General features: G+C 43.2%; 1 protein-coding gene and 1 long non-coding RNA gene across 2 annotated transcripts in view; both read right to left on the bottom strand.

Annotated features, from left to right (window-relative positions):
- Positions 1 to 8,148: 8,148 nt before the first annotated feature.
- Positions 8,149 to 8,727, bottom strand: LOC308399341. The gene is made up of 2 exons (XR_013972131.1): positions 8,538 to 8,727; positions 8,149 to 8,403 (listed from the first exon to the last, which is right to left on the bottom strand). It is a non-coding gene; the product is annotated as an uncharacterized lncRNA (long non-coding RNA).
- A 1,471-nt stretch (positions 8,728 to 10,198) lies between these two features.
- Positions 10,199 to 11,711, bottom strand: part of LOC308397810 (uncharacterized protein) — a 34,468-nt gene continuing 32,955 nt past the window's right edge. The window contains exon 3 of the mRNA XM_080883946.1: positions 10,199 to 11,172. Coding sequence (XP_080740072.1) covers positions 10,521 to 11,090 — 570 coding nt within the window. The 5' untranslated portion in view covers positions 11,091 to 11,172 and the 3' untranslated portion in view covers positions 10,199 to 10,520. The remainder of the gene's footprint in view (positions 11,173 to 11,711) is intronic.

Here is an 11,711-nt window from a genome sequence, read left to right on the forward strand (position 1 = left end):
AAGTCATCAGCAGACATTTGTTCTGACTGTGTGATGAATGTCAGAACGTCAGGGCTCTGCTTTAGTCACTGCTTGATGATCATTGGCTCATTGTTGAATCCAGGGGCCCAGTCTGACCTCTGACCTTTGCTGCAGGTCTTCTGTGTTATCTCCACTTTCATGTCTGATCTTCTGCTGTATCGTCCAAAATAAACATCTGGATCATTTCCAACACTTCAGCAGATCTTTAGTTTGGGCAGTGCAGCACAGAATAACACATATTGTACTATACTGCCCACTTCCTGATCTTATTGGATCTGTGTGTGAGGTTGGTGAAGGAAACACATGTTTACTGAGTGAGTCGCTGCCATTAGGAACTAGTTTTTATATCACAGCCTGGAAATCACACAGGACCATTTCTGCAAGTGAAAAGTCGTCATTGGAGGAAAATGATTGTGTAGTTTGTGCAACTGAAGAATTGTCCCAACTACATGTGCTGCTGACCCTTGACCTTTTCTTTAGGTGCACAGAGGAGTCTGTGGGAACATCCAGAACTGAGGCATCTTGTGTACAAACGTGTTCAGACCAGATGTCAAATGATGTCAGATGTCATCCGTGAATGGATGCAACTGTGGATCGTTCCAATAAAATGAGGCAGTTTTGTAAGTACAAGCCCACTACAACCCATCATCAACATTTTAAATTACATTATACATCTTCACTGATATAAAGCGCCACTATTTTAAAATATACATCCATCGATCAAAATGCATCTATCGATCACCTGTTGAGAAAGAAAAAAAAGAAAACAAGCAAAAAAAGAGAGCAACATAATAAACAACATCACGATGATCTATGGGAATATGACAGTAAATACTAAATATTAAACATTATTGTGCAGCACATAAGATCAACAGAACACAGTGTGCTTTGAGGTAGGAGCCAAAAAGGGTGTAGTTTGTGGGTGTGATCACCCGTGTGTACACCTGTGAGCATGGACGCGCTTGTTTTTAAAAGGTTCCTTCATGTAATGATCTGCTAGAGGGTGTGGGGGGGCCACAGCCCCGTCCTCCAGGGCATGAAGCAGGTGTGGAGGAGATCAAAACTCCAGACATCCAGAGGCCCCCAGAACTCGAGAGACCAAGGAAGACCCACAGAGGGGCAGCCGTGCCACTGTCCCGGAAAGAGCTGAGGAGAGTCCCAGATGAGGGCTCATTCAGCAGCCACGGAGCAGAAGCCAGGGGGAGTTGCAGTGACGCGCCCGTGAGCTCCGCCGGCAGCCAGCTGTGCCTGAGTGACCGAGCCCCAGGCCGAGAGGCCGGGGGCACCCCACCTCCGAAGTGGCCTGAGCGAGCCCCAGGCTCCAGGCCCCGATAAGCGGCCGCCAAGGAGTGAGCCGGTGTGTACCTGGACGCCCATCCCCAGACACAAAGGACCACCAACGCACCGACACCTGAGGGAGTCCGCCACTGGCAGGGGAAGTGGTGGTGGGGCGTCTGATACCCAACCTGACATATAGACACAGACATACAGGCACACACAGACACAAACATCCATTCCCCCCCTCATGCTCTCATATGCACTTACTCCACACTCAACCGACGTGGAGACAGACATAAAGAGACGCTGTACACACAATCACACTCCCCAAGCGTACTCTACAAACCGGGTCTAGGTACCCTTGCCCCTGGAGGGGGGAACTGCACCCAGACCCAGGTGGTGTTACCCTTTTCCCTGCGGTGGGGAGAGGCATATATAGGAAATGAAACTAAACGGACTTTTTCTCCTTTATTTATAGGAAAGTGTAGGAGAGCAACAGATGAACAAGCGTTACTGTAACAGGAAACATCAGAGGACCTTTATGTTCATCATCATCACTGTTTCCTTGTTCTGTCACAAACACACAACACTTCCTGCTCTCTCTCTGATGGATCTGATTGGCTGTTTCATTCACAGGAGGTCAGGGCGTCACACAAACAGCTTTAACTGCACAACGACACACTTTAAATCATCTGCAGACAAACCTGTGTGTTTGATTTATGAAGAAATAATAAAGACGTGTGTACAGCTGTCCATGAAGCAGCTTCTCACACAAACTCTGACACTTCAGCCACTTTAATTCCTGCAAAGCTGCGTAATAAAGAGCTGTGACTGCTATGAGCTGCTGATGATGACTGCATGAAGCTCTCAGCTGAAGCTTCTTTCATTTATTTTAATGTTAATGTCGCCTTTTTAAGCCTGTGTGAGGATTTTAATGACACACATTAAAGGAGCTTCTTTGATTAGAACCAAATTCATGTTGATTTTCAGCCTGAAATGATAAAAACTTTAATAATTCTGTTTATAATCATCAACCTGGAGACTAATGAAAAGTATAATAGTGAAAAAAAGCCTTTATTATTTGAGTAATGCCTGAATCTGCTCAGAGACGGAGACAACACAGAGGTGTTGATGACAGTTTGACATTAACTGAATTAAAAACAAAGTGCTCTTATTGTGAAAATCTGCCTCCTACTTCTTTAAATCATTTTTATGTATTTTTTAACCTCACAGTGAAACATTGAGGCATTAATCTGACACAGTTTGATCAGCAGCTGTGTTTTCACTGACGTTTCACTTTGATTTGTTCAGACTGAGCAGAGAGGATCGGTTCTCTGTGTGCGCACTGCTGAGAAACACAAGCTCATTTCTGCTGTTTCATGAAAAGTGTTATGGAGGAACAAGAAGTTCAGCCTCTAAACTCTCAGCGTGAGGACTGAGTGAAGAGTTTCAGAGCAGAGAGTTTTGGCTCACAGCTTTTAGCGTCTACACAAAGAGACGATTACGCACTTGATCTGAGAACATCTCCACCTCCTACAAACAAACTCTCCTACGAGCAGCTGTCACAACCACAACAGGCAGAAGACTGGATTTCTTCAGGTCAGATTTCCTGCAGTTTGCATAAATTGTGTGTCACAGACTTTGTAGTTCACATTTGTGTGACTCGTTTAAATCTTCTCCTCCTGAAAGTGAAACTCTTACAAACACATCAGGCCACAACCTGCTGCAGGTTAATGATTGATCTGAAGGCAGCTGACCTTTGAGCAGGAACTTGTGAGTCTTTTATTGTGTTTAGCACTGCCAAGTGCTGGCCTCTGCTTCCACCATCACATTTACACTGGTAGGTTCAGCACTGCTGCCTGCTTCAGACTGAATCCAGCAGCACAAAGACACAAGTTAATAAAATCAGCATCTATTCCTTTATCACTGCTTTGTTACAGAGGAGAACAACGCTCCAGTAACGCGTAATCCGATTACTTTTTTGAAGTAACGAGTAAAGTAAGGGATTACTATTGCAAAAACAGTAATTAGATTACCGTTACTTTCCCGTAGGAACGCTGCGTTACTGCGTTACTAAAACCGTGATTTTTTTGCGAGAATGTCTTCTGTTTGGAGTCAAGTTAGTGTTTTGTGTCTTTGTTTGAGGCCTGATGTCGAGCAGAGGTGTGTGTAACTGCACTGGTCTGTTATATGTGTGAAGTGTGTGCTTCTCTTCAGCATCATCTTTGTCACTGCTGATTCCTTTGTGTCGTCATGTGTTGAGAAGAGAGAACAGTTATAACGGAGGAGCAAACGGAAGCCCTGAAATCTGCATCAACAAGGAAGTGTTGGCTCACCAGTGATCCCAGCAGAGCCACTGGTTTGGCTCCAGTTGTTCTAGATTCAATGATGTTGTTGCTACAGATACATGTCAGCATCTTTATTGAATTTTATATGAAGCAGAAATGGTGTCATTAGGAGAAGAAGAGGAGAACAAGTCCGGCGAGGAGGCAGCAGCTCTTAAAGATGAAACAGCAGCTCAGCCCTGAGCTCAGAGAGCTGCACATGAAAAAGCTCCTCAAGCAGATCCTGTCAGAGGTTTGTCATCAACAGGAGGAACTGTTCACATCATAGGATGAAGATGCTGTCAGCTGGATGAAGAAGGTTATTTAATGCAAACGTTCACACTGAAGTCAAATTGTTGTCGTGTTGAACAGATTCATGTACTGATCGTCTCCAGAATGTTAGAAGAGCTTCAATGAATCATTAGAAACAACTTACAGCTGCACAGCTGTGTCAAACACATCTGTGTGTCATTGTGGGATTGTTGTGTTTCTACATGTGACACACGTCTAAAACATGCACACAATCTGAACACAAACAGGGACTCATGTGTTCCCACAGCCAGATGCTGAGAGCCATTTCCTTGTAGTCCTGTGTCTACATACATGAACCATTAGATGTTATTGGAATGATTGTCAGCTCTGATAGTTTCATGTGTGTTTAGCTGGACGCTGTTTGATCCTCGACATGTTTAAAGGTGTCCAGTCCTGAGACACTGGGGCTGGAAACAGCTGTGATGTCATTGGACTGTCACACAGACAGAAGTGCATGAAGTGAGCAGCCGAGGAGCCGCTGATGTTTTGGATTCAACAGCATTTGAAAGGTCGACACAGACACATTTGCACACAGAAAGCTGAATCTGTCATATGCCACAGTGAACTCACTGTTCAGTGTTTTTCAGGAAGCTTCTTAACTGCCTCTGCTGCCAAACAAGCAGCTGATGTCCTTGAGAAGAAGCTGAAGAAGTCTTCAACAACAAATACAGGAAGTGGACTTTCAAATACTAGATTCACTTTAGACTCACAGAGAAATGACTCAACCAGCTGTGTTTGACTATATGAAAGGTCAGTGTGTGTCTGCACACAGACTGTTGTGTTGGACTGTTATTCAGTTGTCTGCTGAATGTTTTCAAATGTCTGCATCTCAGCTGTGATGAGGCTGGGGGTCATGGGAGGCCACCGTAGCAGCCTCTTCAACATCATGACATCATCATAAATGCTGCTGGACTGTCTGATGGGCTGACGGTGAAAAAGCCGTCGGGAAGGAAACAGAAGACATTTCAGAGGCTGCAGCAGATTTCTTTGATTCGGGGCCTTTTTCAGCTTTATTGGACAGAGCAGTGAAGATAAGTGACAGCAAAGCAGAGAGAAAGGGGGCGTGGCCCGGGTCAAAGCCAGGCCAGCTGCTCTCCACCTCGTGGTCACCTGCTCATCCTAGTGAGCTCCACCAGCAGCCCTTTCACACACTTTACACTGTCAAACACTGTGTGTGGACCTCAGCTAACAACAGGCTGCATTTAAGTCTGGACTACATGCTTTTATATTGTTTTTATTCCATCAGCAGCTCAACATCATGAGCAGCTTTGACATAAAGACATCAAACTCAAGCTGACTTTAAACTACTTTTAATACAGGGGCTCAAAAACAACAACATCTTTATTATATATCAGGACAGAAAGTCATTTCATCTCAAAGGGAAACAGCTTTATTTGGAATAACCAGCACTATCAACTGGTTTGGGATCTCCACCAGTTTCATGTCTTTGCAGCTTCTCCAACAAAGTTCCTGTAAAATCAGCATGTTTGTCTTTATTGGTTTGATAGTGATTGATTATTCAGTCCCAATCTGCTGTCATCTAAAGAACAAAATGATGTTTCTATGAGTCACAAAGCTCCAGATGTTGTCGGCTTCACAAAGAAAACAAAGAACTTAAACACAAAGTGTTTGGAGCCAAAATGTTCCCAAGCTGCTCTTTTTGAAATGGCAGAGGTACAGTGGTGTCTAACAGCACACTGTGGAAGGCAAACATGTTATTGTTGGATGAAACTTCATGAATCCTTTGTAGATTTGAGCTGTTGGAGCCTTTCTTTTCTCTTCAGGTGTACAGATGCTGAGGAGGCAGGTGAAGCAGGTGGAGCTGTTGTGATGCTGGCAGAGGGTGTGTCTTAGTAACTCTGTGAGGCAGAACTGGATCCAACATTGTGGATGTGTTGATGTTGGAGCCATTAAGAGTCTCTGGCCACACTGTAGGATTTCCCTTTGATCCACTGTGGGGGCATTTTGGAGTCTGTCAGTGAAACTCTTCATGTTTGTGTTTGACTCCAGTTTATAGAAACAGAGAAATGTGTCATGCTTTTGTTCGGCCTCCACAAATACACACATTTGTTCATTGGTTGGACTTTTTGGAAGGAGACACATTGAAAACCATGTTAATAAGATCTTGTTGTTTCCTGTGGATCCGACACAGAGAGTGGACTTCAGACAGAAAGCGTGGAAGAGATTTTATAGGCCGTGTGTGGCAACAGGAAGTTTCTGTGTGTTTGCTGATCTTACATGTGGAAAACAACACGTGATGTTTGTGAAGTTCTACAATGATCATTGTTCTCACAGCATTTTGAGTGGGAACAGTTCAAACTGGGAGTAGTGGGAGTTATTTACTGATTGAAACAAGCTGAATGTTTCTGTGACGATGAAGATCAGCAGCTCAGCTGATCAATGAACTGACATCTATCAGTCGTTTCATGAGATGAAGTCATCAGCAGACATTTGTTCTGACTGTGTGATGAATGTCAGAACGTCAGGGCTCTGCTTTAGTCACTGCTTGATGATCATTGGCTCATTGTTGAATCCAGGGCCCAGTCTGACCTCTGACCTTTGCTGCAGGTCTTCTGTGTTATCTCCACTTTCATGTCTGATCTTCTGCTGTATCGTCCAAAATAAACATCTGGATTATTTCCAACACTTCAGCAGATCTTTAGTTTGGGCAGTGCAGCACAGAATAACACATATTGTACTATACTGCCCACTTCCTGATCTTATTGGATCTGTGTGTGAGGTTGGTGAAGGAAACACATGTTTACTGAGTGAGTCGCTGCCATTAGGAACTAGTCTTTATATCACAGCCTGGAAATCACACAGGACCATTTCTGCAAGTGAAAAGTCGTCATTGGAGGAAAATGATTGTGTAGTTTGTGCAACTGAAGACTTGTCCCAACTACATGTGCTGCTGACCTTTGACCTTTCCTTTAGGTGCACAGAGGAGTCTGTGGAAACATCCAGAACTGAGGCAGTGCTACAGATGCTTCAAATAAAGTGGTGTATTATCCATGTTTTCTATGGATCACATCCAGTATCCTGATCTAACGAGCCCCCTTTTTGTGGATTTTAGAGCCTCTGACTTTTGCTGCGTCTCATTTCAAGCACAAGAGCAAGAAGTGGATGAAGAAATGGGGCGAGTGGGGTCAGTGTGGTGCACGTCAGCTGTGCTCACACATGCTTTCACAAAGAACATGTGTGTTCATCGGCAGCATCAAGGTGCACTTTAGTCTTCATAATAATAAAGTATTCTGACTTTATTCTTCTGAATCCTCACAGTCATGTTGCAGCTCTGCTCTGCTTTAAGAAAATGTTCTACCAGGATGTTACTTTCCTAAACGTGTTCTCCAAATGTTCCAAAGACTTTGTTCTAACTCGTTCTACATGATGAAACATCCACACTGAGTTTAAGAAGGACACACAAACACCATCTATCCTTTCATCATGTGTACAAACGTGTTCAGATGTCAAATGTACCGTGAATGGATGCAAATGTGGATCGTTCCAATAACATGAGACAGTTTTGTAAATCCAAACTTCTGTGGTGCATTTGATGACCTGCAGAGGAGAACAAGTCGGGCTTTTCAGCCCTAACACAACCTCTTTGTTCTCAATACTACAAAACCTTCAAAGGCTGATATGCAAGTTTGCATGAATCACCAACACAGTTGTGTTTGTTTCTAGTATAATTATAAATAAGCTGATCAAATATCTGCTGACTGATTAGATCCAGTATTTGTTACAGATGAACTGGATATCACAGCATGTTGTTAATCCGTCATATCAAACTAAACAGTGTTGCTGGTGTAAATATCCTCCAATCAAGTCAGATGAGGGCTGCTGTTGCCAGGTAACGATGATGTCACACTTCTGATCTTTAGCATCGTAGCGCTCGGAGTCTGATGTTGGCTCATGTGTTGTCACCAACATGACGTTCTGCTAGTCAAGGCCTCACCTTAACCCACTGATGCTGATCACACAGACCCACTAATAGAACTGTTTCATCAGGTTTATGCAGCGTCAGCATTAATGTCACATTTAATCAGACCACATTTACATTACAAGCCCACTACAACCATTATCAACATGTTAAATTACATTATACATCTGCACTGATTTAAAGTATTTTAACCTGATTCATTTTTCCACCCTAACAGTTCATTCCTCAAATCAAACAAGATATTTGACCCTCAAAAAATGTACCAACAAATAATTTTGTAATAAAATATTTATTCTTCAACTTTTACAAGTGAAATCAAACAAGTGTGTTTAAGAGTGAAACCAGAGTGGAAGCTGCTCATATAGAGTCCAACCCAGGCTAAAGTAAGCTGAGTAGAGCAGCACCATCAAAGTGTCGGCTCTCTGAACACGGTGCAAGATCGCCATCTGCAGGACAAAACTAGTTTTTCTCGCCCTCCTCGTCAACATCAAGATGATGTCATCGTACAGCAACTGATTCCCTGTCCGTCTGGAACAAAGCATTTACATTAAAAAAGACATTTACAGAAAATACAAACACCAACAACACATCTCATCATCACATGATATTTTATTATTTATTATATTATATATTTTTATTGTACCATCAACATCAACAAATACCAGCATATTTTCTTTGAGATTGAGTAGAGTGGACCTTTCCCTTGGTTCACTTCCTGCTCGCAGCATCAGCTGACCTCTGACTTCCTGGTTAAGGTCTCTCAGCGTTGACTGGAATATCAAATCGGACTCACACCATGTTCTTGTAATGTGGTCATGTCTGTCCGCTGTTTGAAGAGCATCTCTGGCCTAAACACAATAGGAAGAACAACAACACGACAAAAAGAAAACAACACATTTCCATATTAGATGAAGGGCACCGTAACTGGAAATGGTAACATTCATCTGATGCTGCTTTGGATTTATCTTCTGTTTCAGACCAACTTTGATCACTTCGAGCCATCTTAAGTCCGTTTGTTCTTCTCACTCACTAACGTCTCGTATGATTTCAGATCCCTGCTGTTCCCCAGCTGCCCTGTAGGTGGCCTCAGTGTGTCTCACACCATTTACAGATGATTACAGGTCGTTTACAGTTCAAACAGGTCCAACATAAGAAATATGCAGAAAATATCCTGCTATAACAGTTTGGGTCAAAGTGCAGATGTTCCAGATGTTCTGAGTCTGTCTGTGTTTCATGTTAACATGTAGATGTTGGACCAAAGTGAAGCTTTTTGATGTGACTGCAGGAATGTGAAGTGTAACTCTGAGCTGTAGGAAATGAAACTAAACGGACTTTTTCTCCTTTATTTATAGGAAAGTGTAGGAGAGCAACAGATGAACAAGCGTTACTGTAACAGGAAACATCAGAGGACCTGTATGTTCATCATCATCACTGTTTCCTTGTTCTGTCACAAACACACAACACTTCCTGCTCTCTCTCTGATGGATCTGATTGGCTGTTTCATTCACAGGAGGTCAGGGCGTCACACAAACAGCTTTAACTGCACAACGACACACTTTAAATCATCTGCAGACAAACCTGTGTGTTTGGTTTATGAAGAAATAATAAAGACGTGTGTACAGCTGTCCATGAAGCAGCTTCTCACACAAACTCTGACACTTCAGCCACTTTAATTCCTGCAAAGCTGCGTAATAAAGAGCTGTGACTGCTATGAGCTGCTGATGATGACTGCATGAAGCTCTCAGCTGAAGCTTCTTTCATTTATTTTAATGTTAATGTCGCCTTTTTAAGTCTGTGTGAGGATTTTAATGACACACATTAAAGGAGCTTCTTTGATTAGAACCAAATTCATGTTGATTTTCAGCCTGAAATGATAAAAACTTTAATAATTCTGTTTATAATCATCAACCTGGAGACTAATGAAAGTATAATAGTGAAAAAAATCCTTTATTATTTGAGTAATGCCTGAATCTGCTCAGAGACAACACAGAGGTGTTGATGACAGTTTGACATTAACTGAATTAAAAACTAGGGCTGTCAAATGATTAAAATTTTTAATCAGATTAATCACAGCCTAAAAATTAATTAATCATGATTAATTGCAACTCGAAATATGACCAAAATGTGTGCAAACATACGGACAGATAGCGGATTTTTACACACTTGTTAGTGTTATTTAATGCTAAGACCACGCTGAGTGGCCTGCGTTCACTCAGCGTGGTCTGACGTAGGCTGGGTGTTGTGCTGGAAGCGAATTAATCACAGCCTAAAAATTGATTAATCGCAACTCGAAATATATGTGTATATGTGTAAAAATCGGGACAGATAGTGGTTTTTAACACACTTGTTTGTTTTATTTATTATTAATTGTGAGTACAAACAGTACAAGCAGAACAGGGCTTCAAATAATTGTGAGGGATTTTTACTGAATGTTTTCCACCCGTTTAAATCTAGCACATTGTTTTATCCATATACATCTTCAAGTTCACAGAACATAGGCCTAATTCAACAGGCAAAATAGAAAAAATCTCCAATCATCCTTTTGGGTAAGGTAGATTAGTGCAAAAAAATATGAACAACAGTGAAAAGTATTGTTTAAATCACATTCAACCATAGAACAAGCTCTAAACACACGGTCCTCTGGTCTACTCATCCTTCAGCCAGTTGCTGAGACAAACCAACTTGTCCACGTTCTCTGAGTGCAGAGCAGACCTCTTCTTGTTCACAATGTGCCCTGCTACAGAGAACAGCCTCTCACAGGGCACTGTGGAGGCAGGAGTGGCCAGGTATCTGCGAGCAAGGCGGGCCAGCTGGCTGTGGGCTCCTGCATGAGCTGCCCACCACTGTAAGGAACAGTCCTCTAAGGCAGTGCAGGGCTCTGCTCTGTAGCGCTGTATGGCTCTGTCCTGCTGTACCTCCTCCTCTGACTCAGAGTCAGAGTCCATCTGCAGCAGGCTCAGCCTCTTCTTGGCTGGACCTTCTTCTGCAGTGTGTGATCTTCTAGGAGAGTCTTCATGCAGCATGCCTGCCAGTGTGATCCACACTGCTTCTCTGTCAGTCTTGGGCACACTGCGTAGGTCTTTAAAACGTGGGTCCAGTGCAGTTGCGATCTGGAGCCATGCATAGTTGGTATGTTCCTGGCGGGAAGCAAGGTCTTCCTTAAACTTCTCTTTAAACCTCACCACATATGCAGGGTCCTCATCAGTTACTTCCATGACACGGCGCAGGTGGCAGAAGGCTGGTAGAACTACAGAGCAGGAGACGTAGGCCTCTCCTCCCAGCAGTTCAGTCACATATCTGCAGTGGAATACACACACACACACACACACACACACACACACACACACACACACACACACACACACACACACACACACACACACACACAGATAAGACAGCAAATTAAAAAAAGCTTTTTATTACTAGGTATTAAGACATTTTCATAATAACAAAACTGATTTAAGATGTATGTTTGATACATTTAATCTAAACCTACAATTATGGTCACAATGACAGGCTCACCTGCAGGGCTCTAGAAGTGTCTCCAGTCTCTGGAGTTTGTCCCACTCTGGAGGCGTCAGGAGGACAAGTTTATGCTTTTGTTTATCCAGAGTCGCGGTTACTGCAGTTTGGTTGCGGATCAAGCGCTTCACCATCTCCAGCGTGGAGTTCCAGCGCGTAGGCACGTCCTGGGCCAACGGCTCCTGCTTGCGCCCCAGTGACACCTGCTCTGCGTTCAGCTCTGCTGTGTTTGCTGGGCTGTGCTTAAAATGGCCAACAATTTTGCGGCATTTGGCCAGCGCAGTGACAAAGCCACTGTCTGCGAGACTCACTGT

This window comes from Rhamphochromis sp. 'chilingali' (genome assembly GCF_963969265.1).
Source record: "Rhamphochromis sp. 'chilingali' genome assembly, chromosome: 1".
NCBI lineage: Eukaryota > Metazoa > Chordata > Actinopteri > Cichliformes > Cichlidae > Rhamphochromis > Rhamphochromis sp. 'chilingali'.